Source organism: Melanostigma gelatinosum, assembly GCF_949748355.1.
Source record: "Melanostigma gelatinosum genome assembly, chromosome: 22".
Taxonomy (NCBI): Eukaryota; Metazoa; Chordata; class Actinopteri; order Perciformes; family Zoarcidae; genus Melanostigma; species Melanostigma gelatinosum.
In genome coordinates this window covers 10636335-10661671 of record NC_136655.1, presented here as the reverse complement: position 1 = coordinate 10661671, position 25337 = coordinate 10636335, and the positions used below count along the sequence as shown (strand labels likewise).

The window sequence follows — 25337 nt, the reverse complement described above, 5'->3', positions numbered from 1 at the left end:
TACTTTGATTTTGACCCTAAATGTTTCAGAAGTGCACTACTAATCGCTGCAATTCGCTTTATGATTATAAAAAGAAAAAATATTTTGAATGGCTACTTTTGAGCATACCTCAAAGTAAACATAATTACCAAAGCCAGAGAGATAAAAAGAAAATTAACATTTCTTCTGTGAAATACAACTCGTTCTCCGTTGTTGGTTTACTCTTAATTCGATTTATTATACAAGTATCGATGTATTTATGGCTTTGTCAGGCATGAGTCTAAATTATGAATGAAATTGTCCCCCGTTGTCCTGCCATGTGGTCCCGTTCCACCAGAAGCTCAAGCTGACATTCAACTATGCAATCCAATCATGTCATCTAAAGTGGTTTGTCACAGTATGTGGGTTGTGTGTTGGTAGGTACATGTGGGTGGGTTTGGCAACACACCAACCTCAACCTGCGCATATCAATAATTCACTTCTTCTCTACAGGGGGGGGGGGGCACCTCCACCTCCATCTAACATTTAACATTTAAACTGGAGGAGTCACAGAAATAAGGAGGCAGACACATGAACTGATCTGGACCCCTGACAGCAGATTGCATTACGAGGCTTTTTATTACCAAGGACAGAAATCTTGTTTCATGTGAATTGAGTTTGACACAGCTGGTGGGAAAACATCATTCATCAGCCAAAGCTGGTAAATGTTGGAGGTTGGTATGTTTCTGCCGAATCTGGAGCAGGTACCCAACTGAGCTGTCAAAACACAGTCACCACATATTTGGTCAAAGAGGAGTTAAGACCTCAAAGTGACTTTTCTTTCAGAAACGGTCCGTTTTGGAGAGAAACAGCATGAGCAGTGACTGAGAAAGCCTTAGCAAAAGCGAATTTACACACTTTTTCCAACCTGTTTCCTGTTTTGATCCCTCAATATAAATAGTTAATTGAGTTTGTTGTACAATATAAATAAGTCAATAGATAAATGTAATCTTAATGGAGAAAAAAAAGACATCAGATGGTAACTAGCAAAGTAGCAGTAACTGTCATCTCAGCCTGCTGGAATTCTCATGTGGTTGAGCGCCGTTAATTATATTCAAATGTGTAAATTACAGGTCAATTTATTAAACTAGCTCATACATTTAAACAGACAAGAAGGCTGATGAAGAAACAGGAACATGTGTCGTCATTCATTCAATGTATTCACATTCTGTGTTTTCACTGTTAGTGGCGGAGTCCGCCATTCAAGTTGCCTTCACAAACAGAAGGGATTTACAGGAAAACGGTGCATACGTCATTTTAACATTAACATTTACAGACTTTGACTGCACCTCCAGTGACAATCAGGAATTTAAAGATGTTTGTGTCATGAAAAATCTTTATGTATCATTTTCATACACATTGATATATTGTTATAGTCCTGTACATCTGTATATCTTTCTGTGATATGATTAACATTTTGATATTTTGAGGATCTTGTTTTAAATTCTCGTATCTCCAAGATGATATAATTGTTACGAGTATTAAACGAGCTGTATTCGTCCTACTTTTGCATGTTGAGCTATCAACTCTCTACAATGTCTACATTAACACCACCTCGTTTAACTTTTAGGCGGTCAGCTGATGCTCCTCTCTGCTGTTGACTCTCTAACCCCGCCCTCTCGGAGCGCGCGGGGACGGTGAACCAAACAGAGAGGGGGGAGCACGAGCAGCAGCAGCAGCAGGAGGAGGAGGAGGAGATCCACAACTTGGGCTTCTGGAGCCGGTGCTTCCCCTGGCGCGGTGCAGTCACAGCTCACCACCGGACCGGTATGCACCATCTGCGGAGAGGGAAGTGAGCCGCACCGACTGAGAAAGATGCAGGCGGAGGACATTGAGGTACCTATCATTAATAACCTTAACGGTAACGGCGACAGGCAGAGGCCGAAAGGGAAAGATGTGTTCAAGGATCAGCAGAAGGAGTCGGAGGTAAATTGGAGAGGCGATTACGTGCAGTCGGTTACAACCCACTTATGGCACAGGAGCGCGCTGGAGGTGTGTGTGCGCGTGTGTTCGTGTGTTGTTGCTGGGTAGCTTTCCGTCCAGCTGAATGTCCTTTCCATTGCAGTGAGTCGACGTCTTGGCTGGGAAGCATGCAGACGGGCAGGCAGGCAGACACCGAGGTGTTATTCTGGCAACCGGCTCCTATAAATAACCCCCAGCAGTAATCTCAACGTGCAGAATGCAGGAGGTGAAATGTGAAGTCAGAGCACCCTCACCACCAAGCATATCTCAAAATTAGAGTCATTTGACATTTATATTTATTTTTTTATTCTCCTGCGGTAAATATTCCATGAATTATAATCTCCTTATCGATCATAGCTCACATTGTGTTTGTGTCTGTCAGTTCATTGGTTTATTGACTCGAATTAAATACGTTTTGATTGTCTATGTTCAAGTAATTCATCAAGTCGCACCTCAACAGTAAACATTTGCAGGTTAAAGCTTCACAAACGCAAAAATAGTATCACTTCATATCATTGTAAATGGGTTTGCTGGTCAAATGAAGTGACCAATTTAAGACTCTCCTTTGGTCTCTGGTAATATGTAATACTATGTATTGTATAAGAGCACGAGTGCACTTGTTACTGCACTTGAATTTAAGGCAGCAACTAACAATCATTTTCATTACGTATTCATCTGCAAACTATTTTCTCCATTCATCAATTAATCATTTGAATACAAAAAAATCGACTCTGCTTCTCTGAACATGGCAGCAGCATGGCTCACGTTCAGCCTGATGATGCCTCTTTTTTTTTTGAGTGCACGTGCAGCTATAATTCTTCCCTTCATGAAAAAAATGAGAAGAAGATGTGTTTTTCATTCCTGGGGTTCCTCAGTCCAGATACATCAGAGGAGTTAAACGGTCAAAGCTGTCGTCCAGGCAAAAATCCAGTCACCCCTGGCGTGTGTGTTATTGTTTGAGCACAGTGAATGGTTTTCAGGGAATTGGAGCATATTCATCTCACAGCCGTTGGATTTGGGGTTGAGTGGTTGTTGATGGTGTGGGGGGGTCAAAATACTCCCTGGCCACTGCACTGGAACCGGGGCTCCTGTGTCTGTCTGTTAAGTTCACCTCGAATCTGATTCGTTCATGTGTAAATTGTCCCTCATTTGTGCTGGCTAGAGCAGTCGTCTGTTGTCTATGTGGCATATGCTGTGTAGGAGTGGGAGGTGGCCTGCCTTGACATTGCGCCCAGTGTTTGCACACTGATGTGGTGCAGAGCGTTGGGGCACAGAAGCTTTGCCAGTTTGGAGCCAGGGCGACTTTTGTTTTCAGCTGGCGGCCGAGAGGGGAGACAGACTGGATGAGAAAAGGAAGGAGAGAGAGACAGAGAGACAGGCTTCTCCTGTGTTGATGCTCAAGGGAATGAAAGAAACATCCCAGTTGAGTTTGGAAAGAACGACCACTCCGGTTTCAGGGGCAAGTCGAGTCCCCCGGTCCCTGGGTGACAGTGGGTTCTTCCACAGATGGACGGTAGATGAGGCTGCTTGTTCGATTATTCAATACCTGTAATTGACCACAACATTAACCGTGAAAGTCATTTATCGGGTAAAATGTTGGTTCCAGCTGCTCAAATGTGAGGATTTGCAGCTTTTCTCTGTTTTATATTGTTGCAAATGTAATATATTTTGGTTGTGATCTGTTGGTTGGACAAAATAAGCAATTTGAAGACCACAACTATCTGACACACAATAGATTAAATGATTAATGAATTCATCACAAAACGGAGGGATCTTGTTGAAAGAATTCTGGTACTTTATTTCAGTCAAGCTCAAATAATGCTGGATCCTACATTTCCCTTCACGTAACCATGAGCGTCTTTTCATTAGACTCTCCCTGTCTTTCAAACTCCACACACCCAGTTTGTAATATTGACTTTTCTGTAATAGATTTGAAGTCCTAACCCTGATGACATCGGCGGCGTTATTATGTCACGCTGGTGATGTCATCCCTCTTTGTTGGGCTGTGTGAAATCCAAAGTTTGATGGTCTTGTCTGTTGGACAAAAGAAGATATTTGGAGGCAGGTATTGATTGCCTTTTTATAGACCGAGCATATAAATGAATCAAATGAATAACAATGAAAATTATTACTCGTCTTTGCCCCGTTTCGCAACAGACTGAAGCATCGAACGGCAGGATGAAATGGGAAGTGAATGTTGGTGTTTGAGTTCCAGCACAGACGATGTCACACAACACAGTCTGTAATAGCTTTCGTATGTCTGAGGTTGTTCCTCATATGTCAGTCAATAGAGCTTGTTGATTGATTACATTTTACAGTGAGTTCAGCAATAAAACCCCATGATATAAATGGACTAATGATTTCAACACATATGACGGCGGGTACTGAGAGCGGTGTCCGTAATCGACGTCTTGCAGCTGGATCAATAATAAGCAGACGCAATAAACGCCATAAACAACATACCATCATGTGTAGTGTGCAGGAAGCTGAAGGGACTGAAGAGGAGACTAAAGAGCATGACTTTACAAGAGACATTATGGTGCTTTTAACTGCAAGGCCACCCTGTACTGTCTTCTTCTTAATGCACTTGAATTTAAAGAGTGGCGAAATATTGCAAAATATACATGTACGTTTGGACTCCTCCAAAATAAAATGCCACCTCGGTTGATTTCATGATGATTTCCAGAACTTGTTGCAGATGGTAAAAGTGAGGCAGCATGTGCCCACAGGCTTCCTTCACTCGCGATCAGAGGTGTGGGTCAGTTAGTCTAGTCATCTGCGCTGCCAGGTGCTTCTCATTTCCTGGTTTGCAAGTGCAGTAACAACATCGAATCTCGTAAAAACAAACTTCCAGCTGACCGTCCTGTACATTTCAGTTCGTGCTGACTTGGTTGCAGCAGGTATTTATAGGAGGCCGTTCCATGACGGCACGCAGACTTGCTTAACCAGGATAGATGACTCAGAGCACATCCTTATTTACTCTCCTGGCCTTGAGGCAATTCTGACAGGGTTAAACACATCGAACACTCGTAGCTTTTAGCCTCCCAGTGCTGCCAGGAGGGATTTTCTTTTTCATTCTCATTAACATAAAATGTGTCTTTAATCGTCCCTTTAGGGAAATTTCATCCGTTCACATCCTCTACTGAAAAAAACCAAGAATGTTCCAGCCACCAGCCTATTCTCTTCCTACTATTAAGCCTCCATTTGCCCCAGGCGGGGTAATCATGACCAGGCTACACTCTCAAGGTTATTGATATCATGAAGTGCTCATCTATTTTAGAGAGAAGAAGTCATTTCCCGGGGTTGGAAAATGTGGGCCTCTTATGTGAGCGTGTCTGCCCGCCTCCTTCTAAGGTTATGCACTAAATGTGAGGACGTGCACATGGATCGCATGCTCCTCATTCACTTTGTCATCAAACTCAGCTAATCTGCTCTGAAACGAGGGGCCGGGTTGACTCACTGCAGTTTATTGCTCCACCGAACATCTGGGTCTTTTGTTAGGGAGCGAATCAGTCTGATCAAAGCTGTAGCCGGTTGTGGAGAGCATCTGTAATTGTGAGTCGGATGTGAGAGAGAAAGAAAATGTAACTGACTAATCAACGCCGCCTGGATGTTCAGCAGCTCAAAACTCAAAAGTGCACACGATGAAATGAAACTGAACGAGCCTGGAGAGTGTGCGTGGGTGATGTGTGGCGCTGAAGTGCTTGACCGTGAGTGGAGTACAGAGTAGTGGTACAGTAGGTGTTGGGAAATGTGAATTGCCTGCAGTATGTTTCTGCACGTGGGTGTCGGGACATCTGTGATTTAGCCGAGATCAGTGTCGTACTATAATGTCAACGCAAATGTGTGTTTTGCTCTTCGCAGAGCTCCATGGAGTCTCCAAACCTGGAGTTTGAGTACGGAGACACAGACGCACTGACTGCTGAGCTTTCAGGTAAGACTGGCCAGCCGCTAAACACCACACCTTTCTTCCAAGTGGTTAGAAAATGAACATTTATGTCCCCGATGACTGCAACAACAGCTTGCGCCACATTCTCATACAGTAGCAGCTGCATTCAATGTACTTCCTCTTAGAGTGATACGATTAGATTTGGTTCAATCCATGCATGTAATCTAAGAAGAAGTATTTGTGATTCTTCATCATGTCTGCTACATGTATTGTTTATTAAAATCTGGTTTTCTCACAATAAGGTATGCAGGTTTATAGCCATGCTAGTAACATGGCCGTAGTAATGGTGACGTCGTTCCATCACTTTGGTCCAGGCTGAAACATCTGAACCGCTATATGATGGGTTTTCATGACATTTTGTACAGACGTTCATGGTCCCCAGGGGATGAATCCCACTGACTTTGATGATCGCCTGACTTTTCCTCTTTTGCCAAGTTGAGGTTGACAGTTTTTTGCTTTTCGAGAAATATCTCAACAACTACTGCATCGACTGCCGTGACATTTTGCACAGACATTCATGGTACCCAGAGGATGAATTAGAATGAATTAGATGATCTCCAGACTTTTCTTCTCGTGCCATCAGGTCGAAGTTTGTCCAATATTTGAGTTTACGACCAAGTATCTGCAAAACGAATGACATTCCCATCAGCCTAGCATGCTAACACACTGAACTATAACACAGCAATGATACCTTCTTAGCCTCAGCATGTTAGCATTGTTGTTGTGAGCGTGTCAGGATGCTAACATTAGCATGTAGCTCAAAGCCCAGCTGTGCTTTTCGTACAGTCTCTCAGAGCCCTATGGCTGTCGACTCTTAGTCTTGTTGTGGCACAAACGGCCATTTGTAAATCTGGATTGTCATGTACCTTCATGCACACGGCCGGCCTAGTTACTTGCTTGAATCTGTCCTCCTTTGCACTTTCCTCAGCTTTTATCCAATTCTCTTTCCATGTCAAACTGATTCAGACTTAAATCTAAAACGAGTGACTGGTCGACGTGAGATTCCCCCCCCCACAGAATTCCTGCAGTAATACCTCTGGTTCTACTTAGCATACAGACTACAATGTGCTATCGATTGTAAAAATATAATGCTGTTTCTGCATTCCTCAGGTTTTTTCTTCGGCTGTTTTATGTTTCAGCGTTGTTCATTAAAACAAGACAAACAGCTGACACACTGTTGGGTAGCACAGTTTACCTGCAGGAGCGCACCTGTCTCCTATTTCTGTTACATTATGTTCGATTCTATTTAGGCCTGTAACTACCCATTTGTTTCATCATCGATTAATCTGTTAATTTTTGATTCAATGATTAATTATTTGATCGATGAAACCCGATGACGTAAAAATAAAAATGTGCTTAAAAAATTATTACGATATATTGGCTTATCGTTTCAGCTCTAATTCTGTTGTATTGTTGTCTGTCCACAGAGCTCTACAGTTACACAGAGGAGCCAGAGTTTGCCCTAAACAGAGACTACTTTGAGGAGGACTTCAGGAGCCATGGTACTGTGTGTGTGTGTGTGTGTGTGTACATTATAAGACATATTAAATGGCTGTGGATATGCTGTGTGCACATCCCTTCATGTGTTAAGATCACTTGTAGGTGTGTCGTTCCCCTCGCTCTCTGTGGCTCACACGATGAGTAAAACAACTGAGCTCCAATGGTGCTCGAGACACAAAATTGTCTCTCAAATACTCCCACTGTGTATGTTGGGTCTTGGCAAACACACAGAAGTCTACAGCCAGTCATGCTGTTTATCACAGAGACCTTGACGGCTCCTGCAACAGTGTGACCGCTGTCACAGAGTCCTTTTTTGTGTAGCTCTGACCGGCCCCGTGGGCCCCAGTTCAGGGCTCGATAAGAGTGGCCATGCAGGCACATCAAAGCTCTGCTCTTATAAGCTGTTCAAAGAATGAATATCTCCACAGATTCACATGGGAGGGCCCATCCTAACCATGTGATTCATATTTGGTTACCAAGGACTAGGCAGCTCTTCCAACATGAGTTACTGTCTGACAAGAGACTTCAGCTTGAATACAATGTCTCTTCACCAGATATTTTTATATTTTATCATTCCGTCTTGTCTTGTGTAGAAATGGTGAAGTTTAATTCCAAGTAACATATTCCATAAAAAGAGAGAATAAAGAACCATAATTTGTTGTAATTTTTCGTCCTTTTGTTGCATTTGGTTGCAATGGAAGAAGGTTTTTGGGGTGATGATATGATCTCACTACATACCCCAGATATCACTCTGGTAAAAAAAAAACAAAGTAAGAAGCCATTATGGTCTCTCGTCACTGTGGCATCTTTCCATTGGCAAAGAGCGAGACGAGCCTCATCCTCTTCATCTGTCACCTCCTCTCCAAGCTGAGCGGTAATGAACAGCAGGATTAGATGAGAGCTTCTCCGGCTGCTGTTTTACAGAGATGGAGCACAGAGCTGCCTCTTTGCATGATGGTCTTTTCATTAGCGTGTGTGTGTATCTGTGTGTGTGTGTTCAGTGGGCAATGTATGTTAGTTATCAGAGGGTGGTTCTCCTCTATGACTTGTGCTCTTTGTGTGTGTGTGTGTGTGTGTGTGTGACAGGGCCACTGACAGTGTGTTCATCAATGTTTTTTTCACCACTAACCATGACTTCCCAATCATCTGAATTCCTGTGATTATCACAGTGCGTCTCGTTTAAGCTGAAATTAGACAGCATTTCCTGTATTTCCTGACTTGAGTAGACGGCACACGTCAGAGGAAGAAGAAGCGCTGAGCTCAACCGATCATGATAATGTTACGATGCTTTTAATGCCTTTTACTGTCCGCGTAATGAAATGAAGCGTCTAAGAATAGAAGAATAACACTCTTAAAAAACACGGTGTGCATTTCTTTAAAAACTGTATTTTTTGTAGGAGTAGAAGTCTCATTGCATGCTGGTCTCTCCTCATGATGACACCACGGACTCTCTGTCTTATTCAACACTCACTAGCTTTCAGCTATTTCCAGAGCTGAAGCATTGGGCCAGAACATAATGTTAAAAGCTAATGACGGACGCGTCAAAGCAGCGGCAGTCGGCCTCTATATTTCCACACACGGTTCAACAACACGAGTACTGTGAATATCCAGATCAAGGTAGCAGTCTTACCAAAATTAGATTCAGATTCATTCTTTGTAGTCCTCTATAGAGGAATGTAGCTTTTCACAGGCTGTAAACAAACATCAGGCCGGTTGGGAGTCGGGAGGCCAATTCAAATTTTTCAGGAGCTTGTCTTTAAACGTGAAGTAGCAGGTGGCGCAGTGCAGGAGGATGGGTTCAATACTGCTGCGATACAGAGGGAGCAGGAGGTGGCGTTTGACTGCGAGAGCCCTTAGTCTGTGGCTGGCAGAGTCTTTGTTTTAGATGTCTCTGGTGTGGTAGTCAAAGCTCAGATTACTCTTCAAGTTGATACCGAGGTACTTAAAAGCTACCCACCGTCTCCAATCTGGCGGTGGGGGAAATGAGAGGGGAGTGTCACGAAGACGAGCTCCTTCGTCATTGGTGACGTCGAGGAGGAGGTGGCAGTCTGTGCACCATTGTACTGGGCGTAGCGGGCGAACCGATTGTTGGCAGGCTGTGACTGAGTCCCTGTCCTGTGAGGAGGGCGAATACGGCCGTGCTGTCAGAATATTCAAAGCACCTGCCAGGCGAGAGGACAGCAGAGCATCTGCCACATGCGGCAGGTCAGTTATTTGCATCCCCCCCCCCCCCGATTTCCCGAGCAATCTCAGTTTGATTAATATTTGATGAAACATGGGGAAGGAGGACAGGAGAGATGAGCGGTATGACATGCAGAAAGTAAAGAGTAAAGGAAACACTACAGGGAGTAAAAACTGCAGCAGTAACAAATGAGTCCATCCCCAATTTGCAGGACATGCAGACCTGCAGTGAGCTTGTAAAGTTGTCTTTGTGCATAGAGGTGGTGCTCACAATAACTTGACCGTACATGGCACACTGTGGCTTACATAATGTATTAAAACCAGATAACGAGTACAGTGACTGATAGAATGAGGATGATGTTATAGTAGCCCGCACTGTCTGAGGCAGAGGAAGAAGATGAAATAACTTTGCCCACCCTGTTGCCGTGTCCTTCCTGCAGCTCGAGGCCGGAGGTGGATCGAGCTGACGGCGGAGGAGCAGAGGTCCCATGTGATGAGGCTGCTGGACGCGCTGGAGGTGACGGACAGAGACAAGAGGCTGAAGGTGGCCAGGGCCATCCTCTACTTGGCTCAGGGTGCGTGGGACCAATACAGTACAACCAGCATTAGGCCTTTTTTCACAGCAGCAGGAACATCACAGGTGTATTACTGACGATGGACCTGTTCTCTCCCGGAGTCCTAGTAAGCCATGGCAGTGTGACAGTGACCCAGCATGCACACAAGTGTCTTTCTACGCACCACGCTGTCACAGTTAGAGCTGTAAACTACTACTCTGTTTGCTGTTAACTTTTTACTTTAACAAAAATGAGCTTCTAAAGGTCCCCCCCCCCCCCCCCACACCTTTTCTTTATTTTCCAGGAGTGTTTGATGAGTGCGACACGGAGGTGGATGTGCTCCACTGGTCCAGACACAATGTCTTTCTGCTCTACGACATGGGCATCTTCACGGCACTGCTGGAGCTGCTTAGCATGGAGATAGAGTGAGTAGAACGCGCCCAATATGCTGGGGATATGCGAGTCATGAAAGAAAACTTCCGAATAAATATAAATGTCATCAAAAGCACCAGCTACAATTTCACTTTCACCTTGGATTTGCTTGACAATAAATAAGATTACAGACTTACTGCTACTGGACGCCAGGGGAAAGGGACATAAAGGGCAAGTAAGCCATAGAAATAGGCAGGGCAGACCTGCAGGTGCCTTTTATAAATGTATAGCCCCCTTGGGTGATGGTCTGCAGGCAGTAAAAAAGTGGCATCATGTTTCTCGGATGAAGGGAACCTTTATCCTGAAATCTGGACGTCTTTCATAGGGCCTGTTATTAAAAGCTCATAGTGTCAAACCCTGAAAGAGTCGATGTTTCTTTCTCGCTCGGTATCCTCCCGTGTTGGAAGCTCTGGTCCCTCAGCACATCCACTCATTCCCTCCCAAGGTTTATGTGGATAGAAAGGCACAGACAGACATTGAGAGAGAGAGAGAGATGCAGGAATACAGTAAACACACCGCCTGTGATTCCACACTTCAATCCCTCCGTCGAGGACGCGGAGCGGCAGCGCCTCCTTCAAGTCGGCTTCGTTGCTGCTGGTGTCGGCCTCAGTTGGGATCCGGCGCTTCTTTGTTGTTAAAAAATGAGACTTGAGGTTGTGTGTTTAAAACCTCTGGATCATTATAACCTTATCTTCATGCTTTTTTTTTTGTGTATGCACAGACTGGCTCTTCTTTTTCAAATAAACCACAGAAAAATGATGCGAATATTTACTTGTGTCTGCAGTAACAACCAGGCATGCAGCAGTGCGGTGAGGAAGCCTGCCATCTCTCTGGCAGACAGCACAGAGCTCAGGTAAGTAACACAACCACATGACTCACTGCCTGCTCCACATTCCTCTCACTTCACACCAGAAGGAAAGCAAAGAAGTACAAAAATGTCTTCCAATTCTTCCACCTTTTAAAAAAAAAAAAAAAGACCATTTTTCATGCTTCCCCATCTGTCATCCGGCCACAAGCACACATGTTTACACACACACACACACACACACACACACTTAATCCGCAACATTTAATTGTATTATTTTCCCCTCAAATTAATTTTCTGTTTCTACTTAATTAATGAAATAGATTTTTTTTTAAACAAAAAAACACCCCTCTACACCCACATATAGACACTTGTATGTTCACACATAGCCAGAGCCCCGTCTGTGCATTTCCCAGTTGAACACTTTCAAATAATTACCGGCTAGAGGAGTAGATCTGCACATAATCGCTTCCACAAAATTGAAAACCATTTTAGTTATTTTGAACTGTGAGGCTTTGTTGAGCGAACAAAGCGTTCAATGGATCAAACACCGCCTGACTTACATCAGGTAATTGTGAATGCATGGTACGTTATCCTGGCAGAGAATACAAATTATTATATGCACAAGAAGATTGCATTCAATCCTCTGCTGCTGCTTGCACGTCCCTTTTCATTGCTACTCATCATTTCCTCCATCATATTATTGTCTCTTGTACTTGTTGACCTTTTTAAGCCCATTATTATCATTCCAGGCACTAGTTAAATGACCACCTCTCTCTCTCACACACACACACACACACACACACACACACTGGATCAAGCTGAGTATTGTGTCTTTCCTTTCTTTGCAGAGTCCTACTGAGCATCATGTACTTGATGGTGGAGACCATTAGAGTTCAAACGGAGGATGACAGACCTGAATGGAGAGCAGCAAGAGAAGCCTTCAAGAATGAGCTCGGTGTGTGTGCGTGTGTGGTCGTATACTTTTATAGATATGTAATCCTTTGACCTAAAACATCCCTGATTCATGGCCATCATTTCTCGTAAAGCACAGGAGAGTCTGTCTTAGCAGGTGCTTTCATATAGCCAATCCAAAAACACAGACTTTGACCTTTGACCCCCCCAGGTTCCCCTCTGTACAACGGAGAGCCCCTCGCCCTGCTCCTCTTCACCATGGTGACCAAGTTCTGCAGCATGAATGCCCCGCACTTCCCCATGAAGAAAGTGCTACTGCTGCTCTGGAAGACGATACTGGTTGGTACATTACGACCGTTCAAACACTGACACATAATGCACGTGAATCAACTTCTGTGCATTTCTGCATCTTTGTTGGTGTGCCTTTGTTGGTGTGTTCCTATTTGCTTATTTACCTGCACAGCCATAGTGAGAGTTTGGAATGTGTTTGTCCACAAATTACACATATTATAAACGGGGACCACCAGAGGTAGCCATTGTTTTCCATTAAGTTCACTCTGCTATGAAAATGACTTGCTTGTGATGGGCAGTATTATATTAGATGCATCCACCTGCATTCTGTGAGTCGCTGTTTCCCTCTCCATCCTTATCTTCCAGTTCACCTTGGGGGGCTTCGAGGAGCTTCAGGAGATGAAGGTGCGCGGCCGGGAGTGTCTGAACCTGCCCCCGCTGCCGGAGGACAGCATCAAGGTGGTCAGGGCCATGAGAGCGGCCTCGCCCCCGGCCTCTGCCATGGAGCTCATTGAGCAGCAGCAGCAGCAGAAGAGAGGCCGCCGCAGCCGCAGGGTACAGACCCCCCCTCCACGAACCACACACAATCAGTAGTGTTTGTTACTTTACAGCGCGCACACACACACATTCACTTCAAAAAACACATACTCGTTTAACTTTTTTTAGACAGGGGGACATAAATGCAACATTTGACGATGCGTTCATTGATCAAAAACAAAACGTGCCGATGTCGTCATATGTGAGACAGTATTTCAGAAGGTGTGTTTGCTACCTTTAACCCTACAGTATAACTGAACTTTATTACTAACATGACATTGTAAATGCTACCTACATGTAAGACTCATTTTTCCATTATTCGCCCTTTTATTGTTGAACCGCTTCATCTGTTTCTCAACTGATCCCACAGACTTCCTCCCTTAACTCATCCTCCAACTATTTTCCGGGTCCGGCTTTCCAAAAGTGCTTTAGAGCTTTGACTGGACAGGCTCTCTCTCTCTCTAACTGCACTCTGGTCTCTCATTGCCCCTCTTCCTTGTGTTCCCACAGAGTGCCTTTGTTGATAGCTTGGAAGGAGACAGTCCCTTTCCCAAGAAGCAGGTCTTTACCCACAAATTCCCTCTTTTCCTTCTGCATTTTCTCTCTGCACTGAGCTTTTTGCACTCGTCTCCCACATCCCCGCCACCCACTTTTCTCTCTCTTCTTTCTGCACTCCCTTCTCTCTCTTTGTCTTTTCCTATTCTCCTCCCCCTCCTGTCATTTAAACTCATCCAATCATACCAGGATGCACTAAAAACTGAGGAAGCAATATTTAACATGTCAGAAATTTGACCCTTTTCACAATATTATAATATAATAATAATATATAATATTTTTTTCTGCCAAAGGAAGTTGAATTACACTCTATATAAACCATATTGTCTAAAGACTCCAAACTATTGGACAAAATCAATCGTCTACTATGAAAGAAATGAATCAGAAACCAGAAGTTTGATGCTCCGAGTGGTTTCGGTGCAATCCTACTCGCTGCCTCATTTCCAATACTTAAAGGAACAGTTTGACATTTGGGAAATACACTTTAACATATTTTGCTGAGAGTTGGATGAGAATGTACAGTATATACCACTTTTGTGTCTGAATGCTAGTTATGAGGCTACAGCAAAGAAACGCTTAGCTTAGTGTAAAGACTGAAAACATGGTATCGATCTTCTCATCTAACTCTCAATAAGAAAGCAAATACCCGTTTTTTTCAAAATGTCAAAATCTTCCTTTAATTCAGTCATCACCAATGCATATTTTCTTCCCTTTACTTGTTTTTACTTGTTCCCTTTATTCTGTTCCTCCTCCTTTCATGCTTAACTTTTAATTTCCCACGCATGCGTGCCTGTATCCTCCATTCCCCTTTACACTGTTAAAAATCTTACTTCCATCCTCCTTATGCCCCTAATTATTCCAACTGTTTTTGACTTATAGTCAGTTTCCTTTTTTTTTCTTCCTTATATTTCTCCTTGCTTTTATCATCCTGCTCCTCATCTTCCTCTCTGTCCTACTCTCCTTTTCCCCTTTTCCTCCCATGCCTATTCCACCATTTTCTTCTCCTTCCACACCATCCACTAACACCTCATACTATCCCTCTCTTCTTCTACTCAACTTATTTCGTCTTCCTCCTCCTCCTCCTCCTCCACTGTGGGCTGCTCAGTTTGGATGGGGGGGGGGGGGGTGTTTGAGAAACAGGGCTGCCTTGCTGGCTGTTGTCATTGGCGCTGGAGCGGTCACTATCCACTGTCCCTTAAAGTCACTTCCGACATCTACCTCTAGTCGCATCTCCCCTGTAGTTTTCATCACATCGCTACCAGGTTTGTCCGCAAAAATCACCTTGCACTGCAGCCTCTGGACTAGGGGTCAATGTCCTTAAAATGCATTCATTGAGGAGGTGAATTGAGATCGTAACGACCGTACTTTCTCTGTAGGTGTTGCATTTGGGTCTCAGTTGACCTCTCTCTCTCTCTCACATGGATGTCATTGAAAGCGGTTGCCCCCTAACCCTGACAGAAAAAACGACACTACAGTAGCTTTACCTGCCACGTACCAGAGAATGGCTTCTCCATAGAGAATGACTCGCAACACGGTTTCACCTCCTCCCTCCCTCCCTCCCCCCCTCCTCCCAACCATACACTCACTACCCCCCTCACATAGTCCAGCATTGGTACTACCACTGGTGCACCATACATCGACTGCACTGGCTCAGCTAATGTCCAAAACGCTGACTCATGCCTGATGCTTGCACTATTGTCACAGCCATTCATCGGAAAAAGTAGTTTGAACTGCGACACTTGAGTGTTTGTGAATGTGTGTTTTGCGCTTGAGCTGAAATGGGTTTCTTTTTGTAGATAAGAGATCAATATAAGTCTGAGTGCGGTTTTTTTCTGAATCTTTTGACGTGCAGATGCGTGGTAAGTTCAATCTGAAATGTTGCTTGCCGTCTCTGTGGTTGCCTTTGGACAGAGCCAGGCTAGCTGTTTATGCTAAGCTAAGCTAACCGTGTCCTGGCTGTAGTTTCAAATCTAACGGAAAAGTATGCAAGTGGTATCTATTTTCTCTCTCAGTCTCTGCAAGAAAGGGAATAAGAATGTTTCCCAAATTGTTGAACCATTAAAAAAAAAAAATAAAAAAAAAATAAAAAAAGATGATGATGATATTGCAGTTTCCTTTTTAAAGCGTGTACCAGTCCTTTAGGATACATTTATGCTGAAAACCTTAATGCTAAATGTGGATTAAATGTTATTTATTAGATATTTATTAGATCTTTATTAGATCGCATACCTAAGGCGATAAAAAGCGTATCTGCTCCACTATAGCTGCAGTACGAATGTAGCCTGCTGTGTACTTCACATTATTCCTGCGAATATCTTCATACAGTTAGTGCAATTGGGAGATGTTGTTAAGGGGTTAAAGGTAATATATGTGTCGGGTAAAGTTCATGTGGTTGATTTCGGTCATTCCTCAGATTTGTAGTTTTACAACTGGACTTTGCCACATGTTAAATATAAGATGGGCTAATTATAGGTCATTTCACTTGTTCTAAGCAGTCCTGCCAGTGCAGTTGACCGCCTGTCCTCTCTCTCTCCCAGCCCCTGGTCAAGCAGGACAGCCTGGACACATACAACGAGCGGGACCCTTTCAAGAACGACGACGCCCGGGACGAGGAGGAGGACCCCGAGGACACAGACAGCGGCATCGAAGGCGAGGTGGACCCCTTGGATCGCGACGTCATCATCCAGCCCCCACCTCCGCCGCCTCCCCTCAGGCCTCCCACAGAACGGGTCAACTTCCCCAAGGGCCTTCCCTGGGCCCCTAAAGTCAGGTTAATTAACAGTTTTCATTTCTGCACTTTGGAGTCTGAAACAAACACCCATTAACTGTAAAATACTGGGAAAAACTATTTGGACGTTGGACAGCTTTAACAATTACAAGCTGCAGTTACATGCCTCGTCTCAAAGAATTGAAAAAAGTTCTTTAAACTGCCCTCTTATAGCCTTACTTCAGGATAAAAAAACGGCTTTAGTAAGACCTTTCTATGATAAATAATACAGATACTCATTATTGTAGCTGCTAAAATAATCCCTTTGTTAGTTTAAAAGCACTTAGCTCCATTACATTGAATAAAAGCTCTAAATTTGCCATTTTGACCACTGTAGAGTAGAGAGAACCTCCCACCCACAGACACGACTTCGCACCATTTGGCTGGCAGCTGGTGTCAGTTTCCCGCCCTGATTCTGTGCCACCATTTGAGTTCGGACTTAAAACCAAATTAGAAAATCGTCTCACAGTTTTCTCCCCTCGCTGTCATCCAGCAATATGCTTTCCATCTGTGTATTCCTGACAGTGTAGCGTGTGGTGTCTTCCCAGGGTGCATGAATAATGCTTCCGACAGAGGACGTAAAGTAGTAAAGTGCTTAATAGCAGACCATTTATTATGCATTCATGATCAGAAAACCTATATTCTGTCTGTATTAGCAAACCTTATCATTAATTGTGCGTATTGCGATGTCTTTGGATCAAGAGTGCTGCGACATACAGGGCTGATTTAGTAGGAGGCTCACAGAGAGCAGCAGCAGACAGCGTGACTGATGAGATTTGAGGAAGCTAATGCATGCCGTGGCTCTTCTGCGTGTTTGTGTGGGTGTTATGCGAGTGCTCCCCTGAAAACTGTCCCTTTGGTTGCTTGTTCGTGTGTGTGGCAGCAGGTGCCCTCAAATGAATCCAAAATCTGACTGCAGCCTGTCTTTGTGTGTGTGCAGGGAGAAAGACATCGAGCACTTCCTTGAGACCAGCAGAAACAAGTTCATCGGGTTTACTCTGGGAAAGTAGGCATTTCATTTCAGACGTTTAAAGATATCCTTTTAAACTGTCTTCTTCCAGTCTGGTGTAACTGTGCGTTGTTTTGCAGTGACACAGATACCCTGGTGGGCTTGCCCAGACCCATCCATGAGAGCGTGAAGACTCTGAAACAGGTGACTGGGGGAAATCACTGCCTCATGTAGCATCTCATCTCATTCACTCAGTAGTACCCAGATTTCCCAGTGTTATTCTCCTTTTTCTACCATGGCTCATGATGGTCAGAGTGCGTCTTAATCAATACTCTCTTTCTGCTGAATCCCACATAAAAAGCCATTCCTTTTTGTTTTAACAAACTGTAGTTACACACAGGAATGCCCCTGTGGGTGTCAGGTAGCAATGCTATAAAGGCGTTTGAAGAAGTGTTAATTGTATCTGTATAATTTGTGTTATATTCTTCTGGTTTTCTTGTCTTCTCCAGCACAAATATGTGTCCATCGCTGAAGTCCAGATCAAAAAGGAGGACGAGCTGCAACAGTGTCCCATGAGTCTGGTCAGTAATGTCCCCCGTGAAATGATTGCACAATCACGACAGTAACTCTATAAATCTATTTCTATTGTTTTAAAGCAACGCGGACAGATGAACTGAACATTTAATGTGGTGCATATTCAATCAAGACAGGAACATGGCTTTGTTATTGGGTCCTAAACGTGAGTGTTTTGCGGATGTGAATTCAATTTTGTTTAGGGAGATGAGGAGGTGGCGGAGACGCCAACAGAGATGCTTTACCTGGGCATGCTTCCTAACCTCTCCCAGTACGTGGTGAGTGGCTCATGATGAACAATTCCTCCATAAAACTGTTGACCCTGGATTCACACCATCCTACTACCAAATGTATGTTCTCTTGACTCTTTAAAAACACTGTAAACCAATATAATCTCTGTTCTACAGTTGGTACAGTTTCTCCCAAAAAGGGAAAATTGATTATTAACATTGAGGATTTTTTTTTGTTTCTGTGTATCAATAGCCTGTCAGCACTGATACACATATATTGTAGCTAAACAATTATTCGATAAATCTCTGCATTGTCACCTGTGTCAGATCGCCCTCCTGAAGCTGCTGCTGGCTGCAGCGCCAACCTCCAAAGCCAAAACTGACTCCATTAACATCTTGGCTGATGTGCTGCCTGAGGAGATGCCGTAAGTACTGTAGAAAGCAGTGTGACTATTTCACCTGTTTCTAATGGTGCTGGGTTGTTTTTTGTGTGCATAAATTTGCACACATCTAGAGCCACATTCAGATCAGACAGCTGAACGTAAAAGATGCATGTATGTTGTCAAATTTCACCACCATTTACAGCTGCAGATAACCGTATCAGGCGCATGTTCTATGTTTCTTTCTTTGTTTCTGTCTGGAAGAAAATTTAACATTTGGGCGGATAGAATACCAGTGAAAATGCACTTGTTCTGAAATTGTTTTATGGTCCGCAGTCTGTCCTAGTTTTAGACAAGCTGACACTCAACCAGAGCGCTGAAAGACAGTTTCCCTGTTGAGAAACCTTAAGTGCATCATTGACAGACTTATCAGAATATCTGCTTGTTTTGGAAATGTCAGTGTCTTAATTGTTCAGTTTTCCTTTTACTGGGACAAAGCTGTATTATCATTCGAGACCTGAAGCCCTTACTGTGTGTGTGTGTGTGTGTGTGTGTGTGTGTGTCCTCTCCAGTATCACAGTCCTTCAGAGCATGAAGCTGGGAATTGACGTGAACCGTCACAAGGAAATCCTCGTCAAGGCCATCTCTGCTCTGCTGCTGCTGCTCCTCAAACACTTCAAACTCAACCACATTTATCAGGTTACACACACACAGTCCTCCCTCCTACAGGCACCTCACATTATCGGTCTGTCCTTTTACATTATTCTTCTCCTTCTCCATCTCGCCTTCCCCAAGCACAAACGCACCCTATTATCCAATACCCTCCACCTGATTATCCAGTCAAGCGTGCCATTTCTTCCTCCTCTCATCCTCCTCTCCCCCCCCCCACCTTTGGTCCTCCATCTCGCAACCTCCTGCATCAGCCGGATAGACTCACAGTTGGTCTATTCCTCTCAATAAAGACGGAAAACAGATTGAAAGAGAGCATCTGGTCTGAAATCTGCTCTTTTTTTTTTTAATGGAGCAGATTTGGCCCCATTTCAAGCACTTGTATCTTGCTTTATTTATCAGTAGTTGTTCGGTTCAGCGTGATGGGGACGGGGATATTTTCTGTTACTAAGAAGGGGCATTCCTTCAAACTCTTAATGGCTGCTCTTAATTTTGCTCATAACAAAAAGAAAATCATTACTCCGTTAAAATGAAGAGTTGAATTTGTAGTTGTTGCTTTTTTTTTTCCCCCCAGAGTGTAAACAAATTATTCCACTCTGCCGCCTCTTCTTTCCCCGCAGTTCGAGATTGTCTCCCAGCACCTGGTGTTTGCTAACTGTATCCCACTCATCCTCAAGTTCTTCAATCAGAACATCATGTCCTACATCAGTGCCAAAAACAGGTAGGATCCTCGTCTCCTGCTCTGCACCTTTCACAGGAAGCACTGCACTTCTCGTCTCGCTGTACGACAACAGACGAGCTTGGTTTGGTTCCAACAGACGCAGGGAAATTGTATCATTGTGTCTCCGTTTCCAGTGAGTCGTGCTGGCAATGGCTCCCGAGATGATGTTGTAAAAGTCAGGGACAGATTCAAGTGATGTTGCAGTGCGTAAAGTGCCGGGTAGATTTTGGGAAGTGATCAGTGTGTTTTTTTTTCATTGCAGCATATGTGTGCTGGACTTTCCCCACTGTGTGGTCCATGAGTTGCCTGAGCTCACAGCCGAGAGCCTGGTGAGTGAAAACAGCGTCGGCGTGACGCCTGATGGATCCTCACTGGACGGAGGTCGAGCCTTTCTAAGGTTTCATCCTGACACGCGTGTGTCCTGCGTGTGTCTTTTAGGAAGCGGGAGACAGCAACCAGTTCTGTTGGAGAAACTTGTTTTCTTGTATCAATCTGCTGAGAATATTGAACAAGCTGACCAAGTGGAAACACTCCCGAACAATGGTGAGTCATTCTTCTGAGTGCGCACACCCTGTGGGCCCTTGGATGTGCGAAGAGAAAATGAAAAAACAACTTGTCCCATTATGAGCGTGTACAAATCCATCGGCACAGAGCAGCCAGTCCATGTCCATTGGTATATTACACAATCAAGTGTTTGCAGTGTGCCTTTGGTTCGCCACAGCACGCTCAAACATGCTCCTCTCGTCAATTTTGATTCCTTCTTTCAGATGCTGGTGGTGTTCAAGTCCGCCCCCATCCTAAAGAGAGCTCTCAAGGTGAAGCAGGCCATGATGCAGCTCTACGTCCTCAAGCTGCTTAAGATCCAGACCAAGTACCTGGGCCGCCAGTGGAGGAAGAGCAACATGAAGACCATGTCGGCCATCTACCAGAAGGTCCGCCACAGGCTCAATGACGACTGGGCCTATGGAAATGGTAAAAAGCAGTCTGTGGAGCCATGAAGTGTTCAAACTGGTCTCTTTGAGTTTAGCTGAGCCGGTAAAGAAGGCTGGCCACAGTTTATTACAAATGACATGCTTCGATTTCATTTTTGATTTTTAAGCTTTGATATGGGACATTAACCGATTAGATACCAACAGCAGCGCTAAGTTTTTATTTTTTATTTTATGAATCCTTTTTTTTTTTTTTTTGCCTTCTACAGACTTTTTCACAATTTATACAGCCAATAACTCATAATTCAAAGTTCACAATCCTAACAATAATTAATTAAGTAACCAAGAAAGGAAAATGATAAAATAAACAACAAAAGGATTGACAGAATGTTTTCTAGATCAATCTGTTGTAATGTTATTTCCATCAACCAATTTCTACCTTTTTTGACACGGTATGTCTGTTAGTATGGAAGGGATATATTTCTTTGTTACAGCTCTAACTCATGATTTATGGTGTTCGGAGTATTATATCAAAGAAATGATCAAATGCAGCTTAAATAAATAAAAAAATGATGTCATTCTCCTGGACCCACAGCTCAGTTGGCCTCTTGGATCTTCATAAAAGAAACGGTCATGGAGATAATTAGTCCCAGCAGTCGTCCTTAATCGTCACACTTTGCTGATCAATACAACAGAGACGGCAGTGTAAAGATCACATTCACCCCACGCTCTGTAAACATGCTTTAACGTAGGTTAATACATTCAAATTCTTGATTTAATGGTCGATGTGTGCATCTGTGCATGTGTAAAATACAACGCACCACCAGCCATTGGCCAACAGCCTGGATGGTGTTGCCATGGTAACAGAGAAAGGGGGACTTCTCAGGGTCAACGTCCCTCACGGGAGACCAAGTGATCTGTCACCATGAGTGTTAGAGAGAAAGATGGATGGAAAGTAAAAGAGGGAGAGAATAAGGTAGAAAATAAAGAGAGGGGGGAATCCACTAAGACAAAGGATATTGGTAGATTCAAGGGGCAAAGTCTAAGTGTGAACATTCAAACATATATTAAATGTGTCGCCTCCTCTCACCCCAGATATCGACGCGCGCCCCTGGGACTTCCAGGCGGAGGAGTGCGCCCTGCGGGAGAGCATCGAGAAGTTCAACAGCCGCCGCTACGACAAGAACAAGAACGGAGACTTTGTGCCCGTGGACAACTGCCTGCAGAGCGTGCTGGGCCAGCGCGTGGAGCTGCCCGAGGACTTCCACTACAGCTACGAGATGTGGCTGGAGAGAGAGGTCTTCTCCCAGCCGATCCAGTGGGAGGGGCTGCTGCAGAATCCCTGATGGAGGGACAGGGTTGGAGAGTGTGGGGTTGGGGTTGTGGAGAAGTCCCACACTAGCCTCTTTGGTTTCAGGGTGAGTTATGGAGTCCACGGAGAGGAGGAGGAGGAGGTGAAGGAGGGGGGAGTGGGGTTATGCTTCTCATCCGTGATGGACGGATGGGGGAGGGTGAAGAGAAAGAAGCTGGAGATGGAGAAGCCACCTCCCAGGCTTTCCCGTGATGGGAGAAGATGGAAGATGAAGTGTAATATGGAGCAAATTTGACGAACGAATGGAGCTGCCTACTCTGAGCTCAGCACAAATAGATGCCACACACACACACACACACGACGCTAACATGTGCCTATGACTACTGTGAACACACATGGACGCGGCAAGTACAGAGGTAGGTAAGAAACCGCTGTAGCAGGAGACAGTTTCGGCCAGTTATACTGCCCCCCCCCGCCCCCCCCAAAATATATTCACCACTTTGTCAATTTATATGTCCCCCTCTTTTTAATTGTTGCTGCTTTTTTGAATCTTCAGTAATGTTTTCCTATTTATTTGTATCAATGTGTGTGTGGTTAAACTATTTTTTTTTTTTTATGAAGATGTAAATTTACATGATTTCTAATCTGTTCATCTCTTTTTTCAAAACAAAAAGGAAAAAAAGGCCTTTTGGAAGCAAACCACAGGGTAATTTTGATAGTCTAAATGTAGACATGGGAGCAATTTCCATGAATGACATATAACATAATATGTCACCAAAAAAGAAAATAAATCTACCAGCAGTAGGTGGGTTAGGGTCTGTTTGTGAACGTAAAATGTGTGCGGAAAGAAAATAATTATATGCAAAATGGGCAGATGTGTGGAGGACGGTTAGGAGTGAGAAATAGTCTTCTGGAAGAAACTGTATTGTGTTTGTTCTGTTCTAAAATATAAACTGTACTTTATATAAGAGTCCTTGCTATTCCAGATATCTTATGAACTTTGAATTCAGAAATCACAGAAACAAATCTGTAATCACTGATGTCATCCAGGATGTGTTCACGCTGGCATATCGAACCTACGGCCTGTTGTGTTCCAATAGAAAAGCTCAGTGAGGTGGCACTTCTCTGAGTTGTTTTATGGAACCATCCTGGTCGAATCAAACCTCAGCTATGAGAATAATTAACAATTGTGAATCCCTGCTTGGACCAGCTGACTCCGACTCTTATCTATCTGCCTGACAAACGGCACAATATGTGAGACACCGGGCCCCTTGGAGATGACCTTGTTGGGGGACTTTGCCACCCTCGCTTGGAAGAACACAGCTGTCGCATAAATGGTGCTGTTTTTTTTTATTTGTCTTCACTGTACCTTATCCGTTCCTTCATGTCCAACTACCTAAGCGGGGCTCCAGAGTCGAGAGCTCTGGTTTGTTTCCCGTAAATGTCTGAAACTGAAGCACACAAACAAGCACAGGAAAAAGCATGTTTGCCTTTCTTTTGCATCACTCTCGCTTGGTTCAGATTGTTATATACTTGCCTCGAGGGGTCAAAAGCAGTCATTTTTTACTTCGGCATAGAACAATACTTTTGACACGCAGTCTTGTGCTTCTCTGTGCATGGCCACTGTTTTGTTTTGGGTACCTGGTGACATTTAAATATAGTCTTTGGAATTTTTTTCTAATGTTTCCAGCACAATTAGAAGTGTATTTTTTTTTCCCCCTCTCAAAGTCAGTGTTCTGCGTTACATGGGTGTTTTTTTGTCTTCTTCAGGAAGGTGAAATTGTTAAAAAATAATATTGTATACTTTATAGATTCTCAGGTTCATGGAGATAATATATTGCAAACGTTTTTAAGCTTCCTTGCCATCATCTAGCTCACTACCTGTAGTGATGAAGACACCTGTACCATCACATTCTTGTATGACAATAACACCTCCAGCACGAAACATTTACTGCATAGGCTGTACATTTTCACTGAACACAATAACTTCATTGTGCGTTTGTATTTACGTCGGTGACATTTCTAGTTCAGATGTATTTATTTTGTATCTTGTGCCAAATTTGAGTGCCATTTTCTGTTTGTTTTTTCATCGCTGTTGCCTTCGTGAGGTTATTCATTCAAATCACAGCTGAAGGTTTGCAATACAAAGTTTTTATTTTCTACCGGAAAATTGTACAATCAATAAAAATAGCTGTTTCTTGTATCTGGTTACAGTATTTTACCAGAATTGTTTAACATTGTATCGGTGTTACTACGTTATATATATCTATATATATATCTATATATAGATATATATAATGTGTTTTTGTTACATTTCCATATCTGAATAGTCCAAATGAATACTCAACACTGCAGTTGTTCAGGGGTATGTGCAATTACAGATCCATATAGGCATTATTCAATGCAATGACAGTGCAATGTCAGAGTTGCTTATTAAACAATGTTGAACAGTTGTGATTGTTTGTAAAGTTATCGTTCATTAGCTGCAGGGTTGCAGAGGCTTGACAGCTGGTTCACAGAAGGTCAAACTGACCACACACTCGCATCACATCACACATTTCCTCGGGCCAATGTTCCAACGGTTCGGGTACAGCTGTTGTGGATGGGGACGTGAGCATATCCTGCTTTGTGATTGGCTGGTGCTATAATGATGTACAACTGCCCTTTATTCAGCCTTCAACCTGACTGAGTCAAGACAGCCAGGGAGAAATGGGTATACAGGGTTTATTTAGCTATTTGCACGCTAAATAATGCTTATATTTCAAAGATGGAATTACAGGTTTGTCAAAATTCAAGTCTTGACAAGTAAGATAAAGTGTGCAATGAAATAACTGCATAAACTTGCCACTAGTGTTCTTTGATTTATCTGTGTTAGCTGAGAAGTGTAGCATGTAATTCACCTTTCCTGTCGCAGCAGCATAAAAGCAGTGTGACAAAGGGCCAGGAAAACATCTTCTGAGTGAAATTGAAGTTTACACAAAGAGACACTGTGGCCAGTACTTATACGGTTTAATTTTCTTGTAGAACATATACAGTGTTTTATAAAGTGTAGCGCAATTATGCTTGTTTTGCCAAAGTGTGCTGCATTTTCAGGCCCAGCGCTGCTTT

General features: G+C 43.6%; 1 protein-coding gene across 6 annotated transcripts; it reads left to right on the top strand.

The window, feature by feature from the left end:
• The first annotated feature begins 1729 nt into the window (after positions 1 to 1729).
• On the top strand, positions 1730 to 24669 carry strip2 (striatin interacting protein 2). 6 transcript variants are annotated; one of them, XM_079294972.1, is made up of 22 exons: positions 1730 to 1854; positions 5845 to 5914; positions 7357 to 7431; positions 10051 to 10185; positions 10469 to 10589; positions 11381 to 11449; positions 12253 to 12359; positions 12528 to 12655; positions 12974 to 13162; positions 13655 to 13705; positions 16237 to 16469; positions 17407 to 17472; positions 17556 to 17619; positions 17925 to 17996; positions 18192 to 18266; positions 18546 to 18643; positions 19171 to 19297; positions 19888 to 19988; positions 20251 to 20317; positions 20427 to 20531; positions 20756 to 20960; positions 22013 to 24669. In XM_079294972.1, exons 1-22 carry the CDS (start codon positions 1834 to 1836, stop codon positions 22261 to 22263), a joined length of 2430 nt encoding a protein of 809 aa, XP_079151098.1. In that variant the 5' UTR covers positions 1730 to 1833; the 3' UTR covers positions 22264 to 24669. The 6 variants fall into 6 exon arrangements, with proteins under 6 accessions (XP_079151098.1, XP_079151097.1, XP_079151094.1 ...); XM_079294971.1 differs by having other exon boundaries at positions 12253 to 12365; XM_079294968.1 differs by having other exon boundaries at positions 1812 to 1944.
• The last annotated feature ends 668 nt before the right edge of the window (positions 24670 to 25337 follow it).

What these genes read in the sequence shown, in the direction of transcription:
- strip2 (XM_079294967.1), top strand. Translation starts at nt 1,834, where the DNA reads ATGCAGGCGGAGGACATTGAGGTACCTATCATTAATAACCTTAACGGT. An exon ending in CTGCTTAGCATGGAGATAGA is followed by an intron (nt 10,590 to 11,380) that starts GTGAGTAGAACG and finishes TTGTGTCTGCAG; the next exon opens with TAACAACCAGGCATGCAGCA. An exon ending in GGAAACACTCCCGAACAATG is followed by an intron (nt 20,532 to 20,755) that starts GTGAGTCATTCT and finishes TCCTTCTTTCAG; the next exon opens with ATGCTGGTGGTGTTCAAGTC.